Genomic DNA, 18,284 nt, shown 5'->3' with positions numbered 1-18,284 from the left:
GAACTCACTTTTATAACTCACTTTAAGAACTCACTTTAAGAACTGACTGTTAGAACTCACTTTAAGAATTCACTTTAAGAACTGACTTTAAGAACTGACTGTTAGAACTCACTTTAAGAACTCACTTTAAGAACTGACTGTTAGAACTCACTTTAAGAACTCACTTTTAGAACTCACTTTAAGAACTCACTTTAAGAACTGACTGTTAGAATTCACTTTAATAACTCACTTTAAGAACTGACTTTTAGAACAAAGCCGTAATTGCAATTCCCCCGTGACATTGCAGAGCACGCGCCGAAACTTGCTGTTTGTCTCGCGACCCGATGCTCGTAAACGTGATTCTAACGAAGGTCCGTCACGCGAAACATTTGGAAATCTAAATGCAACCGCGACGCAGATTATATTATTTGACAAGCCGTTAGAGGAAGCGGTTCGTCGCACGTGGAATCTATCGTTCAAGTGAAACAAAAAGTGCATCGTGTACCACCGGTTGTCTTTGTGGAGTCACTTGCGACTTGGCGGAGGCCGTCAAACTCGCTGAAACCCGAGGATCCGGCTTGAAACGTGGAGCGGACGCACGGATTTGTAATCGAGATTCTCAACTTACCGGTTGGGTTGTTGGCGAACACGGCTCATGTACCATCAGCGGCTAGCCGTCGATCGAAAACGCGTCAAGCTGTCCGAAAGCCTGCGCTCAGAGGTCGAACTCGGTCTCGAACAGGGTAACCGGTGTTTCGTGTGAAGATCAGCACTGGGAAAATAAAATAAAAAACACACAAAGGTGGCTGGGCATGGTTCTGTCGCATTCACCACCTTTGTACTGCCACCTTTTATCGCTAAAAGCCCTCGTCCCAATGGTCTGTACGCCGTTAGAAAAACAAAAACGCCCGTATAATTACAGGAAGTTTATGGCAGTTACGTAGTCGTACATTTTATGCCAAAATAATGGGGGTCTAAACAATCGTTTTCTGGAAGATTTACGGAAATTTTACAGAAAATATTTGGGAAATTTTACACCGAAATGCCTGAATATTTCATGCAAATATTTCCGTAACATATTCGTAAATGTACACGCGCAACTATTAAACATACTTCCGTTATTTTACATAAAATGTATTGCCAAGCAGCTGTCAGCAATGTGTTTTTTGTGTGCGTGTGTAAATTTACGGAATTTTTATTCAAGGGCATTTTGCGCACAATAAGGCTAAATGGCACGGTGTGTGTGTTTGTATGTTTGTCCGTGTTTGTGTGTGTGTGTCTGTGTATGTTTGTGTGTGTGTCTGCGTGTGTCTGTGTGTGTGTCTGTGTGTGTGTCTGTGTGTGTGTACTCTGTGTGTGTATGTGTCTGTGTGTGTGTGTCTGTGTGTCTGTGTGTGTGTGTGTGTGTCTGTGTGTGAGTGTCTGTGTGTGTGTCTGTGTGTGTCAGTGTCTGTGTGTGTGTATGTGTGTTTGTGTGTGTGTGTTTGTGTGTGTGAGTGTCTGTGTGTGTGTCTGTGTGTGTCAGTGTCTGTGTGTGTGTCTGTGTGTGTGTCTGTGTGTGTGTGTGTCTGTGTGTCTATGTGTGTGTGTGTCTGTGTGTGTGTCTGTGTGTGTGTCTGTGTGTGTCAGTGTCTGTGTGTGTGTATGTGTGTTTGTGTGTGTGTGTCTGTGTGTGTGAGTGTCTGTGTGTGTGTCTGTGTGTGTGAGTGTCTGTGTGTGTGTCTGTGTGTGTCAGTGTCTGTGTGTGTGTCTGTGTGTGTGTCTGTGTGTGTGTCTGTGTGTGTGTCTGTGTGTGTGTCTGTGTTTGTGTGAGTGTCGCGGTTAGCGCGCTGCACTCCGAACCCGGCACCCCGAGTTCGATTCCCGCTCACGACCCCTACACCAGTGGCGATTATCTGAACCCGTGCTGGGCCTCCCCTAGGTCGACTCAGCCTCAAACGAGTACCTGGTTCGGTGTGTGTACAACATTGTCACTTAGGGAGACAAAGGCGGCCGGTTGTGGTGCTGCCCACCCCACCCCCTCGCGTGCCGTCCCATCCTTCATCGGTGCTGCTCGCTAACAGCACTTGCCCCGACCGTCTGCCAAGGCGAAGCGGGGGAGCTTTGTCTTTGTGCTCAGCCTCACAGGGGCAGCGGTGCGGTCAGCATCTTGCTGGGGAAGGGGCCCATGTTTGTTTTTCACCCCCTCCCCGGTGCTGAATACCTTGCTCACCAACAACAACGACGCTCACTAACACCGCTGTGTCAATAAAATCAATTCGATAACGGTTCCTTTACTAATTAACGACTTAATTCCAACGCACCTAACTCGATATTTGCCAGCGAAGCCTTGGTGGCCACGAACGCGCGTTGAAGTGTCAGATTTGCTCATCGTTAAATCGCCGTAAGAACAGACCTAACACACACGGAAGAAAAAAAATGTGCGTGCCATGCAAATGCGATTTAAACAAACAAAGCAAAAATTAACCCGTAAAAACAAAGTTTTTCACTATAAATCCTTTATATGCGTGTTCAATGGGCCACAACCCAGCCCACAATGGTCTTTGAAACGGGCGGCTAGAGTCCTCTCGTCCTCTGGCTTGAGATGGCTGCCACCATGGGTCAGATGATTGCCTGCCACCATTAAGCAATTGGTAATTAAATATAATTTATTTTTTCCTAAAAAGTGTAACATTTTTGAAACATTTTTTCACGAACATTAATTGTCACGCACAACGAGTCTGTGTGGAAAATGTCAGCTCGATTGGATCACGGGAAGTGGGTTAAAAAACGACCGAAATATTTGCACGGTCGTAAGCGCGCAAGCAAGCAAGCAAGTGAACTTAATATAAAGGATTAAAAAAAATGTGCGTGCCATGCAAATGCGATTTAAACAAACAAAGCAAAAAGCGCCGTGCTCCGGCAACGGTATCAGAAGAGTTGCGTGGATCAGTGTCAGTCACAAGCTCAACTCAAGCGCAGATCTATTCCATTCGTATCGATCCTCGGGGCCGAGTCGTTAGCAAGGGCACAGCGCCACACGCGCGCGCTTTGTTATTTCGCGTCTGCGGCGTTCACGGTCGAGTTTTGCGGTGCAGAGCTCCCGTTGGACGGAGAGAGAGAGAGACAGAGACGACTGGTTTAGGATGGAGGGAAGAAGTCTCAATTGGAACAAGACGCGAAGCAGATGCATCGTCCGAGGTCCGAGCTGGGATAGAGAGAAGTTCCGGCAGGTTCGGGGATGTTTTTTTTAATTGTTTTTTTTTATTAATTTTAATTTCATTTTTTACCTACTGACTTTACCGAAAGAACTAAGAGTATGTTGGAAAGACACAAGGAAAACGGGACAGAGAAAATAGGACGGCGAAATAAAGACGGAAGCTCGAGATAGGACAGGATGGTAAAGTCTGAGCTAAAGACCTGCCACTGGGCAGAGGACTTAGGAAAGAAGGGCGAGCTACAGTATCTGTGTGCGTGTTGTGTGTCGTGGGGAGCGGTGGTGCAGCGGTTAGCGCTACGCGGCGCTACGAACCGGGCCACCCGAGTTCGATTCCCGCTCACGGCCAACGCCTCTGACGATTATCTGAACCGATCCTGGGCCTCTGCTAGGTCAACTCAGCCTCAAATGAGTACCTGGTTGCGGTGTGTAAACATCATCGCCACTGGGGAGACAAAGGCGGTCGGGCGTGGTGCCGGCCACCTATCCCCGTCGTGTGCCGTTCCGGCATCTTCATAGGTTCTACACTAACAGCACTTGCCCCTCCAGTATGTTAAGGCTATACGGGGATCTTTGTCGTTGTGGTGAAATGTTTCATATGAATAGCGAATCGCACAAGAAGCACATTGCCGAGATGGCTCAGTTGAAACATTTTCTGGAATAACATTCCAGGAAATGTTACTACACTTGAATGAATACGAATGACAATGACAGATGTAACAATCAGCTGATCGGACAAGCCAACGGTGAAACCCATCAATGGCGTATTAGCAGTAAATGATATAATGTCTTTAAGCGGAATTGTTATCAATGATATCCACAGTAATCTAACATCTGGGTTTAATCCCATGAATTTCCATATCGACTACAGGGCAATAAGTCTTTAAAAAAAACGTAGTGTTATTTTACATTCCCTCGTTGTGCGAGAGCCACATTTAGACAACATAATTCTCAACTGCCTCGTCACTCCACTGCTGGATGAAGGCCTCCCCGCTCCGTGTCACGTCATGTGCGTTCCTTGACCAAACTTGACCACGCAGATTGGTGCAGAGAGGGTGGGGGGGGGGGTGCAGGAACGATTAAGAGATCATCTTATCTTATTTAATATTTACAGAGCGCTAAAGCGCTTTGTGTATAGTTTAACAGGCAGTAGGCTAACGCGACCAATAGCATCCATAATATCGGTGTTTTGGGTTAGATCACGTTAATATATAAATGTGTCGTTAAAACCCGTCACCACCCGACACAGCCAACTAGTAAGGGTCGTCCTCAGATGGTAAATGTTGTGGCTTGGCTCTCCAACACACCGGTTAGTGCTGTACTAGTACACTACACTATACACTACACTACACACTACACTATACACTACACTATACACTACACTATACACTACTATACACTACACTATACACTACACTATACACTACACTATACACTAGTGCTGTACTAGTGACGAATTGGCCACGTTCTGTTTACGTGACAACCCTTACTAGTTGGCTGTGTCGGGTGGTGGCGGGTTTTAACGACACATTTATATATTAGCGCGATCTAACTGAAAACAACTCTATTATGGATTGCGTCTAGTTGTTTAAAATCGGTCTATGGCAAAGGGTTAGTGACGGTGCTGTGGCCGAGAACCAGTCTCAGGTCACGGGGGCTCACAGCGGCAACCCGCACGCGTTATGAAGTCTACCAATTCACCGACACATATGATCCGATAAGATAAGCGCCATCTGCCATTAACCAAAAGCAATAAGGGCGATCACTCTGCAATGGCGAGACCACGTCACAGTTTCCACGGATGATAACAAACAAAATAACCCCACACACACCACCCCTTCGACATTTGCACGGTGACATACGCTGAAACCAGGCCAACGCTATAACCACCCTCAATGCTATGCATTGTAAATGCGCAGAAATCAACATCTTCCGGGTCGGAATGGAACTTTCTCTTGGTCACAACGGGCGATGCCTCGCAAAGGAAGATATTCAGTCGCGTTTGCGAATGTGATTTGTAATTATGATCCTTGCCTGTGGTTAGTTCAATGTTAACGTGGCAATTGTATTGAGGGACTACTGCTTTGTGGCGTTATCTTGGTGTGGTCTGTGACTGTTTTCTTTTTGCCACCTTGCCCAAACTTGATAAATCGGACTTATATAAGTAATTGCGTTAATTGTTTATTCATATTTAGTGACTTGCTTCGAATTTTTGTTGATGTTGCTGCATTATTTTGCTGTCGGAAACTTTTTCACGCGCCCGTAACTGGACATCTGTGAAAAATAACTTCCCTAGCTCAGCGCATTCCTCCACTACAAATAAAGATTATGAGATGCGACGCATAAACCCGAGCTGGTGGCCTTGACGATGACAACGCCATGAAGAGGGAGTACAAAGCTGAGAACGGCCGCAGCTATTTCACGGCACAAACTGGATGCGATGTCTGAGATTTGTCTCGAGATGCCTTTTGACACCGACGTTGGATCCGATTTAACAAATGCGACCATCTATAACGCGACGCACGTCTGTCAATGTGTGTGCGCGTGTGCTACTGGTACCAGCGGTGTCAAGATCGGCCTCTGTGGAGGAGGTTCGTGAAGGACGCTGCTACTGGGCAGTTGGAGGCAGTCGCCCTCCAACAACAACGGAGGGCGGAGGAGCGACGCTCAAAACAATGAGCGGAGCGCCGGGTGGCTAAAGCACAGCAAGTTGGTACAGTGCATCAGTCAGTCATCTCGGTCATCTCAGACAGTCGACCCGTGGCACCTGCTGGGTCTGCCCCGTGACCTGCCAGCGGGTGATCGACACTTCACGTGGCCTCAAGGTGCACATGGCCTGGCACAAGTGTCGTGGTGACTTCACCGCAACTAAGTGGCGAATGGCGGTTGTTGTGCGCTACGAACCCGGCGGCCCGAGTTCGAATCCCGCTCACGGCCAACGCCAGTGACGATTAACCCAACAGGTCCTGGACCTCCCCTAGGTCGACTCAGCCTCAAATGAGTGCCTGGTGCGATGTGTTAACATCGCCACTCGGGGAACAAAGGCGTGGTGCTGGCCACCCACCCCCTCGTGCGCCGTGCCGGCCTTCGTAGGTGCTCGCTAACAGCACTTGCCCCGACAGTCTGTTGAGGCAACGAGGGGGATCTTTGCCTTGTGTGTGCACAGGACAAATACGTCAACACCTTGCCTGAACGTACATCACGTGGACAAATAAACTTGCCACCTGATTATTTTTTTGCTCTTTTTTCTCATTTGATGATGCGCACGTGATTGTGTTAAGGCGTGTGTTTGCAGCATTCATACATTACGTGGCATTTCGCATCGTGCAAAGTAAGGTTATGTAAAGACATAATGCTCAATTCCGCTAATGCGCTGTTATACCGGAACATTGAGAATATTTGCACGGCTCCATAAACCTGGGAACATATCCTGCTGAAAATATTGATGCAGATAATCATCAAATACCAATTTCAAGACGCTAGCAACGTCACACGAGTTAAAAACGCACGCACGCACAAGCCATCGTCTACTCCATCTGATAAGAGTCAGCGGCAACCATAACGCTAATTGGCCACTTAAAAGGCCGCAAATTTTGCACTTTCACGCGACCAACCAACCGCAAACCACGAACCCACCCAGCACAAACTTCCCAACACCTACCACGACGACGCAACTGTAAGAGGATGGGACAGCGAATGTGTCGGGGGAGGAGGTGTACGTGTGTGTGGAGGGGGGGGGGCGAAGGGCCGGGTTGGGAGGGGGGGTGAAACCACACAGCCTCCATGAACGTCTCTAAATAGGGCATTGTTCTCAACCGTCTCTCATAAATAATTCAGAGCGAGAGGGGCGAGAGGGGCGAGTGAGAGAGCGCAGCGAGAGAGTGAGGAGAGGGAGAGGCGAGAGAGAGAGGCGAGAGAGGCAAGAGAGCTCCACGCAGGGGGTGTTAACGTTGGAGTCGGTGTTGGTGCGCGAGAATGGACAAGCGCGCAGCACCGCGCACCCAGCGCTAGAACTCGGCCGCGCCGCGGGAGGGTGTGTGTGGTGGGGGGGTGGGTGGTCCGATTGAGCAGCCCCAAGACAGCGCGCCGCACGCACGACACGCCGCACCCTCCTCATCCTCCTCGCTCGCTCGCTCGGAGCGCGCGGCACGCGCGGCGAGCGCAGTGGGAGGCGACTCGGCTCAGACGCTCGGAGGCGGCGCGCACCGCTGAGACGACGCCGCGATCCACGCCGAGAAGGGAACGGCGCAGTTCGTGCGCTCGTCCGTTCCTCGCGCGTCTGGTTCTGTTGTCTTTCAAACTCATCCCCGCCACCCCCCCTCCCTCCGCCACCCCCACGCTTATACGCGCCGCGCGTGTACGCACGTGCGCGCGCGCGTGCGTGTCGCGTTCCTCGAGCCGCAACTCGTTATCGACGACAATAGCCGCCTTCTTGACAGTCCTCCGTTCGTTCGCTCACGTCGCCGCCGACACAGAGTGGGTCCGCCGTTAGTCCGGTGCCGCGTCCCATCACGATACGCGACATCCCTCGCCCCCCTGAGCGAGGCGAGGCGAGCGAGGCGAGGCGTAGCGGCAGTCGCGAGTCGTGAGCATGGCAGCGCACGGCTGCCACGATCGTTGCGCGATCCGCGCGGGGCTTCTGCTGCTGCTCGTCGGGTGCGCGTCCCTGCGGCCACGGACTCGGCCCCCGTGGGCTCTGCTCGCCGCCGCCGTCTTCAGCCTCGCCAGGGTCGCGCCCGTTCTCGGGCAGAACGAGACGGAGCCCATCGTGCTGGAGGGCAAGTGTCTGGTCGTGTGCGACTCAAGCCCCTCGGTGGAGCACGCCGGAGCGGCTGGAGCCTCGTTCGGGATCTCGGTTCGATCCGGCAACGCCAAGGTGGCCTTCTCGGTCATCCGGAGCACGAACCACGAGCCGTCGGAGATGAGCAACCGGACCATGGTCATTTACTTCGATCAGGTATTGATTGTTGAGTGTTTGGGGTGTGTCTGTGTGGGCGCGCGCCTGTGTGTCTGTGTGTGTGTGTGCGGTAGTGTAGCGGGTAGCGCGCTGCGCTATGAACCTGGCGACACCGGTTCATAGGTGCTCGCTAACAGCACTTGCCCCTACAATTTGTTAAGGCTATACGGGGGATCTTTTGTACGGTGGGTGAACGGTGGCGCAATGGTTAGCGCACCGCGCTACAAAACCCGCCACCCGAGTTCGATTTCCGCTCACGACCAACATCAGTGGCGAATAAATGAACCGGTCTTGGGCCTCCCCTCGGTCGACTCAGTCTCAAATGAGTGTCTGGTGCGATGTGTAAACATCGCCACGAGGGAGACAAAGGCGGCCGGGCGTGGTGTCGGCTACCCACCCGCTCGTGTGCCGTGCCGGCCTTCACAGGTGCTAAGCGCTAACAGCACTTGCCCCAACAGTCTGTCAAAGGCTATACGGGCGGGCGGGTGCTTTGTCTTTGGTGGGCGAGTGCGCGTGTGTGTCCGCTCGTTACTCGCTCGTTCGCTGCGTGTTCGCCAACTTCAAGGTGAGGCCTCGTAAGAGCAACGCAACTCGACACGGCCCCCACTCATCAGAGTTGGGACATTACATAATTCGCTGAGACAAGCGGAGCTTAATTTGACATTATACCCAACGACGCGTGCCTTGGATGTTACCGCAAACTCGAATAGCGCTGTGCTGGCACGGTGCGCTATGGGCAGTGTCTGCGCGCATATGCCAGGTGCGCAAAATAATAGGACCGCAACTCCTATTGGCGCGGTGGTGCGGAGTACGGTGCGAAAGAAGTCCAACACACGCACGCATACATGGACGTTACCGTGCGCACTTCGACGAGAATTTTCACTTCTCGTCGAGAAATGGATTCCTCACTCCCGGTGGATAATCGAACGGGGCAGGGGGTCCATGCGTCCTGTGAGCCAATACGCACGCTATAGAGATATAAATTATTGGTAGTGTTACATAAAGGGAGCCCACAGCTCACGTGTGCCAATGTGGGGCTTCTGTACGGCGAAGGTAACGCGAACAGCGAAGAACATGAAGGGGGTTGGCAGCGGTGGGGGAGGGGGGTGGAGATTTATCACGGAATGAAATCTTGACTTAAGGCTTCCGTGACTGCAGGCATTCATGTCATTGGGTGTTTCGGTAAAGTCACGGAGATAGGTTCAAAGAAAATAACAAGAAGCTATCTGCGTGACTTTACCGAAAGCACCCAACAATATGCATCACGGAATTGTTTTGAGGGCTCGGTCAGGCGCAACGGTTTCGGGTGTCGTGACGCCCACTGTTGTACATTCGTATTTGCCGAATAACCCAGACTCGTTACAGCTCTCTGCCGTGTCAAGTTGCGGAGTTAGAGTCAAATCATTCCGTCTTCCTCTTCAGATCGCACTTGCCAAGACACAAAACAACTCTTTCCACACGACGACGACGATGACGACGATGATGATAACGACGCTGAATATTCTTATATTTCACGATTTCTTCATCAACTGCACGCACTCAACATTGCAGTTGGGGCTACTTTGGTGACGGCGGATTATTGGCATTCATCGCTTAATCCTGACCGCTTTACGAGCGGCCCGTGATAATTACATCGACTTTACGATGGCGTCAAAAAATATTAATGATGTCACTTACACCTTAAGTGCTGTTAAGAACGACCTGTAATCATGATTACAGAAACATGGCAACTTTGATGATAATGGAATGGTTTGTGTTATCACTTACTCATGAGCATTAGTTTCGAAGTGGCGATGATGATGATGATGCTTGTGGTGGTGGGGAGCGGTGGTGCAGCGGTTAGCGCGCTGCGCTACGAACCTGGCGACCCGAGTTCGACTCCCGCTCACGGCCAACACCGGTGACGATTATCTGAACCGGTCCCGAGCCTCCCCTAGGTCGACTCAGTCTCAAATGAGTACCTGGTGCGATGCGTAAAAGTCGCCACGAGGGAGACAAAGGCGGCCGGGCGTGGTACTAGCCACCCACCCTCTCGTGTGCCGTGCCGGCCTTCATAGGCGCTACTCGCTATCAACACTCGCCCCGACCGCCTGCTAAGGCTATACGGGGGATGATTTAGTCTTTGACGGTGCTCGTGATGGCAATGGTAATCATGCACACAGAAGGTATGTGATGCCATAGAGGCGTTCTCTCACAGCCTTTGTTCTCGATCCAAAACGCCGTTGTTCTCGACTCTGAAAATGCGAACCACCGTCTAAATGGCGTTCTCGATGTCCTCGGCTCGTGTTCGTGTGGGCCGAGTATTCTAAGCCCGTTGTGTGAACGTCCCAAAAAAAAGAATTAGCATCTGACCAGATCACGCAGAAATGCGCCCCGATCTCTTCAGATCTCGGAAGCGAAAATCGGTTTAATTCCTGGATAGTGTCTGGATTGGTGGGCACGTGTTGGGCACGTGTTGGGTGCATCGTCATCATCATCATCTGCGGGGTCTCACGCTGTTGGCAACAGAGGGCAGGGCAGGTAAACATCAATTTGTTGTACGGTACTTCTATGCTCCTCCACCTTCACCAACGCGCACTGAGCAGTGTTGTGAATTACGATCAATTATTCTGTCAGTGGAATGACCTAAAGGGATGTGCGTTGCTTTACGTCGTTTGTGCTCTCGAGTAATAGCAATACTTATAATCGTAACCCTGAGGATGATGATGATGACGATGCACCTTTGCATTATTGGCAGTCTCCCTGCGCTTGCACATTGCGTTCATCGGCGATTGACGCACGCGCGACACCTTCACGCGCCGGTTAACCGATCGTCCTTTCCGCCGTGGCGCGGCGATGAGATAACACACGGGGTAGTTGTGTTTTTTTTTTGACAACTCCATTAGCGTCTGCTGCCTTTCTTTAGCCAAGCAAACTAGGCTAGTTGAGGGTCAAACCGACCCGCTCGCTCTGCCGCTAACAACCATTCTTCGAACACCGCGGCAAACTTCCGGCAGATGCGATGCACACCTTTCGTGTGCGGTGTTATTTCTGCTCGCGTTCTTCCCGCACACCCGCGCAGCTGGTGGGCAGGAACATTGCAACACCCGTATCGAAGAGACCATTGCACCGTAGGGAGTTGGCGTGTGCATTTGCGCGTGTTTTACGCATGCCTTTAAATGTGACCTGTCGCTTCATCTTAGCGATGGCGAATGTGGCTAATAATCTATTTCGGCGAGCACAATCGACACTACGATCATCAACATCGCCACCACCATCCCTATTATCACCATCTTTATAATCATCACAATATCATCATCACCACCACATCACCACCACACCACCACCACCATCACCACCGCTATTCCCACTCTAGCGTCTAAATCATAAATGTGGGTCACAATAGCAACCATCGACAAAACTGCTGCCGATTCATTCAAACATCCTCTGCCCGGCCTAGATTAGAAGTCGTGTTGGGGTATCTGCTTCCCCTGTGGCTCATCACGCAGCCCCACCCCCCTCCAAAGGGTTGACCGCAATGCTCCCTCCAATTGCTCGTGGGATGCCGAATTTCAATGCTCGCGCAGCCCGACCCACGACGTTGTCCAAACGCGACCGCAACCGGTGGCAGTAGCTACTATCGAGTGTCCAGGGCGGTGCAATTGCACCGCGACCCCGAGGTCGGGAGAATTCGATGCGCCGGATGACGAGGAGAAGCGGTGAGTGGACATTGGGGCCCATTCCATTTACCCCCAGGCAGGGCCGTGGGGGCGGGGGGGGTGTGGGGGCTCTGGGCAAATTCCACTTTGGGTCCCCACGATCCCTTCAAACTAAACGGGGAATATTACATCTGACACCGTGACGTCACAGCGCGCTCCCCGCCCCCCCCCCCCGCCGCCCCCCCCCAAAGCGCGAGGCCCGGTGCAGTCGCCCCGATTCGTTGTACCCAAAGGAACCGGGCTCTCTGACCCCCACGAGCCGTGCCGAGAGCAAAACAATTAACCCGTAAAAACAAAGTTTTTCACTATAAATCTTTTATATGCGTGGCGGCTAGAGTCATCTCGTCCTCTGGCTTGAGATGGCTGCCACCTATGGGTCAGATGATTGCCTGGCAGCATTAAGCAATTGGTAATTAAATATAAAAAAAATCCCTAAAAGTGTAAAATTTTTTAAAAAAAATTTCACGAAAATTGTCACGCACAACGAGCCTGTGTGCAAAATGTCAGCTCGATTGGATCACGGGAAGTGGGTTAAAAAACGACCGAAAGAGTTGCACGGTCGTAAGCGCGCAAGCAAGCAAGCAAGTGAACTTAATATAAAGGATTTAAAAAAATACCGGAGCTGGGAGCGAGAACGGCACACGTGTGATCGCCAGAGGCTGATGGCGCGATTTCTCGTTCTGTGGTGGCGTTCACCGCTATGTCAGAGTTGGTTCACGCGTGCCGTGCCCCGCCCACGAGTCTTGTATGACCCTCCCCCCCCTCCGCCCGTGTTAAACAAGGTAACGGCTACAGGGTTGGGTGACACTGACCCTAAATGCACTCACAGGCGATGGGACAATGAACAAAGACAAAGATAAAGATCCCCCGTATAGCCTTAACAGACTGTAGGGGCAAGTGCTGTTAGCGAGCACCTATGAAGGCCGGCACGGCGCACGAGGGGGTGGGTGGCCAACACACAGCCCGGCTGCCTTTGTCTCTCTAGTGGCGATGTTTACACATCGCACCAGGTACTCATTTGAGGCTGAGTCGACCTAGGGGAGGCCCAGGACCGGTTCAGAAAATCGTCATCGGTGTTGGCCGTGAGCGGGAATCGAATCCGGGTCGCCAGGTTTGTAGTGCAGAGCGCTAACCGCTACACTACCGCTCCCCACAATGAACAACAACAACAACCGCCATTCGCCACTAAGTGGCGGTGACGTCACCACGACGCTTGTGCCAGGCCATGTGCACCTTGAGGCTGCCACGTGAAGTGTCGAATGCCCGCTGGCAGGAGGTCACGGGGCAGACCCAGGTGCCACGGGTCGACTGACCGAGATGACCGACTCCACAATGAACGCACACACACACACACGCGCGCACGTATCCGCTATACTCTCCATATCGCTGAAGTGCCGCAAAAAGCGTTAACGGCTTGTCATTGCGCCAAGTAAATTATCGAGATCTCATCCCGACCTTCTCTCCCGTCCTCCCTAATGAAAGCAATGTACTCGCCTTCACTGGAGCGATCCCTGCAAATTGTTATTGATTCGTAACCAGTCTATCCGACTTAATAGAAGAGAGATGTTACGGAAAGATGAAAGGTGGTGTGTGCGTAAGTGTCACGTCCGGGTATATTGTACAACGAGATATGTATGTGCGTGATGCAAGGCTATGGGCCCTTTGTCAATCCACTGCTGGATGAAGGCTTCGAGTCACTTATGGGCCAGTCAAACGCACATGTCTCGTAACTCAATAGCGCACTCGTTAATGCCGGCTCTTTCGAGGACAAATGCCTATTGGGGAGGCATGCAAAAGTACAGCAAATATAGGTATGTGCAGACTCAGCTTTAGCGGGGTATGGCATCTCGGTTGTCATCCGTTTCCCTCGACGTGATTGACCACGGCCTGTTTAGCTGGAGAAGGGGTTCCACTGACCGGCGATACCTGAGTTTGCTCTCCGTCAACCACAGCGCAGTGTGCAAATAATAGCATGCACGTGCATAGGCAGTGCCGGATTATCCTCGTAGCAAGAGTAGCTACACATGTAGTAGATACACATGTAGTAGCTACACATGTAGTAGCTACTACACGTGTAGTAGCTACGGGCCCCGCACTTTCAAGGGCCCCGCGCTAAATTCTTTCAAGCTATCAATTTCGGTTCAGTGATTCTGCACTTGCTCTATTACTATAGTACTATACTGCCTTCAACTTTTATGAACGGCTGGGTGTTTAAGGTTAGCGATTTGTCGCATTATCTGTCTGTATAGCAAATGAAAACATAAAATTACTTTACTATGCAAGTACATTTTTTACGTGTTTCAATATTTTTTTAAATATATTTAGGGCCCCTTTATAGCATACTAGCATAAGTACCCGGCGTTGCCCGGGTGAAAAATATATTTCTTAATAACCTTACATATATACACAGATGGGCTGCTACTCCTGCCCCCCCCCCCAGCCACGATCTCCTCTGCCGCTGTGCAGTAATATGTATGGCCTATAGTGTGGTGGGGTGTCGAGGCCTAGTACCGTGCAGAGCCTCCGGCCTCGCCTAGATTGCCCACTCGGCTGAGGCTGGGTACCGGGGCCGTTACCCCCCCCCCCCGCGCTACAATAATGTTGTCTAATCGCTATAATTTTATAATCTACCGACCCTATAATAGTAATTGCACACATTGTGGTGGGGGGGGGGGGGAGTGAGTGAAGAGGACGTGAAACTTTGATGAATTTACCTCAGAGTCGCGTGTTAATGCGTGCGCATATTTTTAACGGGAATTAAAAATGGCGTCCACCCCGCAGCGAATGCGTCGCTACCCGTTGCCAGGGGCAACCGCCGTCCAATGAAACTGCGTATGGTTCGGCGACACACAGACAGACAGACGGATTTGCGATTTTATATATATAGATGCTACAGGCCCCGCACCAGCTTAATCCGGCACTGTGCACACAGCCCTGTTGTCAATCCACTGCTGGACAAACATAATAATATTAAGTCCAACTTGTAGCGGGCAAAGCCGTCGCTGATTCACGTGGAGAGCAGAATCATCAGAATCAGAATATAAATCCTAGAGGAATCCGATGAGCTATAAAGTTATTTTTCACAGATGTCCAGCAAGGGACGGGTAAGAACGTCACAACAACAAACAGTGCAAGAGACACGATAGGAGTGCAAAGTCCAAGCAAGGCCAACTAATCACCCAAACGCCTGCAAATCAAACTAAACCATCCTGCCAGACAAAGCCCACCGAGGTATTCACTTATTTCTCACAAGCGACCTGGCCACAAATGATAGCTCGGAGGCGCGAGGATGAATCATGGACACGCGGGGTAAGGCAGCCACGCGGAGACTCGGAGCCAAACGATTGCCCAAGTTCTGCGCTCCTCTATATATCGAGGTGTTATCTGCTAATGAATAAGGCAACACACTAATGCGAGGGGGGGGAAAACACTCTCTCTCCCATTCGGACGGAACAGGTGAAGTACGCATACTGTACAGGAACTGAACCGGTCCCTTGGGGCAGGCGGCGGCGCTCCCCTAGGTTGACTCAGCCTTAAAGTGAATGCGTAAAACATCTGACACCGAGGGGAAGACAAAAAGAGTGTGGCCGGGTCGGGCACCTTGCGTGGTGCTGGCCACATCACTCCAGGTGCTCGCTAACACCACTTGCCCAACAGTCTGTGTGTGTGTGTGTGTCTCTTCCTTCTGATATTGAGAAATCACTGGAGCTATGCACTTTGAAATCGAGCTTGCAAACTCACTTGTTAAGAACGAATTATTGTGTTTAGTGTGTTGTCCTTACCCCCGCACCTCCGATTAGCGTGGCTGGCTACGTACGGCGCGAAAGAAGTTCAACACACACACAGCACCTCCGATTAGCACGGTTGGCTACGTACGGCGCGAAAGAAGTTCAACATACCCTAACATACAATACATCTCGAGCGCATACGTTAAGGCATGCAGGGGCAGTAGCGGGCCTTTGCCGGGAGCGCATGCAGTTTGAGCGATGAGTGATTTGCCGCCGTGAGATACAGGACTTTGACAAACGAGATCGCTGCGTTTGTACCCGATGGGGTTTCTCTCTCTCTCTCGCTCCCGTTTCTGGTTTTTTGCCTCTCAGTCAACGCGTCCGCTAGGATGGATCGCCCCCGGCGCACACGTATCGATGTTGATCCGCGCGTGACAACCCATCGCACGATTTAGGCTATGCAGGACAACACGGCACGCCAAAGGGTGGGTGGCCAGCACCACGCCCGGCCGCCTTTGTCTCCCGAGTGGCGATGTTGACACACCGAACCAGGTTACTCACTTGAGGCTGAGTCGACCTAGGAGAGACCCAGGATCGGTTCAGATAATTGTCGTGAATGGTGTTGGCCGTGAACGAAAATCGAACTCGGGTCGCGGGGTACATAGAGCAGCGTGCAACCCCCTGCGCAACCGCTCTCCACAGAGACACCACGCGCACACAGAGACACACACAGAGACACACACAGAGACACACACAGAGACACACACAGAGACACCACACAGAGACACACACAGAGACACACACAGAGACACACACAGAGACACACACAGAGACACACACAGAGACACCACACAGAGACACACACAGAGACACACACAGAGACACACACAGAGACACACACAGAGACACCACACAGAGACACACACAGAGACACCACACAGAGACACACACAGAGACACACGCACACAGAGACACACGCGCACACAGAGACACACACAGAGACACACACAGAGACACACGCACACAGAGACACACGCGCACACAGAGACACAGAGACACACGCACACAGAGACACACGCGCACACAGAGACACACACAGAGACACACACAGAGACACACGCACACACAGAGACACACGCGCACACAGAGACACACACAGAGACACACACAGAGACACACGCACACACAGAGACACACGCGCACACAGAGACACACACAGAGACACACACAGAGACACACGCACACACAGAGACACACGCGCACACAGAGACACACACAGAGACACACACAGAGACACACGCACACACAGAGACACGCGCGCGCACGCAGAGACACACACGCACACACAGAGACACGCTCGCACACACAGAGACACACACGCGCACACAGAGACACACAGAGGCACGCACACACACAGAGACACACACGCGCACACAGAGACACACAGAGACAAGCGCGCACACATAGACACGTGCACACACACAGAGACACACGCGCACACACAATGCGATGTGACTGCGGGACGTGGAGCCTCTGTATTAAAAGCCCTTCATCTTCGATTGATGAAAATGTTAAGGGAGTTCGTTATGCCAGGAACGTCCTTCAACACTCTATTATAGATACATACAACACACCCGCCCTCCTCCATCACACTTAACCAGTGACTTTGCGTCCCGTTTATGTTAACAACCTCGCCTGGTATACAGGAGGTCGCGGGTCCGATCCCGACCCTGACACCTGCTGTATATTTGTAGTTTGCGCGTGTCTCTCCCCGTGGTCGCGTGGATTTTTCTCAGGGTCCTCCGGTTTTCCCCTCCACATTTAGAAACGTGCGCTTAGAGCATTTGGCTGCCATAAACTTCCACGTGACCAGCCACTTCGTTGGGCTGTCATTGGTTACCAGGTCAGTGGGCCTTAGCTGGTAAAATTAAATATATCTACTTAAAATAGTCAACCAGCTCAGACATAAAGCAACGTCGCTGGAATTGACGATGGCCGAAGCGAAAGACTGCTGACGGAATGACAGCCAAAGGAGAATCACACCCCAGAGGACTGCCGCCTGCGCCACGAGCGATGTGTTCAGTGTGCACAGGAATGAGATGGATCGCGACCTCCCGGGCCTGCGAGGGATGGTAGTGGTGTAAGCGGGCCTGCACGTGGCAGCGGATAGATAACGGCCGATGATTCGCAGCGCGGTTGGCCACGTACGGCGCGAAGGAAGTTCGACACACGTGAGTGCATGATTTGTGAACAGCACTTGGCGCTGTAGCTTGTTTTCCAGCCTCACAAAGTGATGGAAAGCATCTAAACGCAGCTTGACACGCTTTGGGATTCAGCTGGAGGCTTTGATCCCATCATCTGGAAGCTCTCCCGCAATCACTCCTGGTCCCACAGCCTCAGATTCATCAAGCTCCCGACCGCTCCCCAGAGCCACTTCCATCACGTGCTGTATACATAGGCACGCACCGCAATTACGTACGAATAATGACTGGGGACATAGAGCTACGTTTTGTGGCGTGCAGTGTGAAATCACGATTTGGAATTACCAGCCCCATCACCCGTCCCACCGCTCGACCTGCAAGGGGTCAACGCAGCCCGATGCGGAGCTGGTCAATTGGGCACCACCTCGTAATGTCACGCGACTCGGTTCAAAGGTCAGCAGCAGGTGTTTCTAACAAGTGGCCGGACCTCGCCATGGTAACGTGGATTTCCAGCATTGGTTCAAA

At 51.6% G+C, this 18,284-nt stretch overlaps 1 protein-coding gene across 1 annotated transcript in view; it reads left to right on the top strand.

Moving 5' to 3' along the window:
* Positions 1 to 6,965: 6,965 nt before the first annotated feature.
* Positions 6,966 to 18,284, top strand: part of LOC144727601 (cerebellin-1-like) — a 30,874-nt gene continuing 19,555 nt past the window's right edge. Inside the window, exon 1 of the mRNA XM_078606543.1 lies at positions 6,966 to 8,132. Within this exon, the coding sequence (XP_078462669.1) occupies positions 7,767 to 8,132 (366 nt within the window). The 5' untranslated portion in view covers positions 6,966 to 7,766. The remainder of the gene's footprint in view (positions 8,133 to 18,284) is intronic.

This window comes from Lampetra planeri, chromosome 26, assembly GCF_965212315.1.
Source record: "Lampetra planeri chromosome 26, kcLamPlan1.2.h2, whole genome shotgun sequence".
NCBI lineage: Eukaryota > Metazoa > Chordata > Hyperoartia > Petromyzontiformes > Petromyzontidae > Lampetra > Lampetra planeri.
Note: the sequence above shows the minus strand (reverse complement) of the source record. Positions and strands in the feature narration are given on the sequence as shown.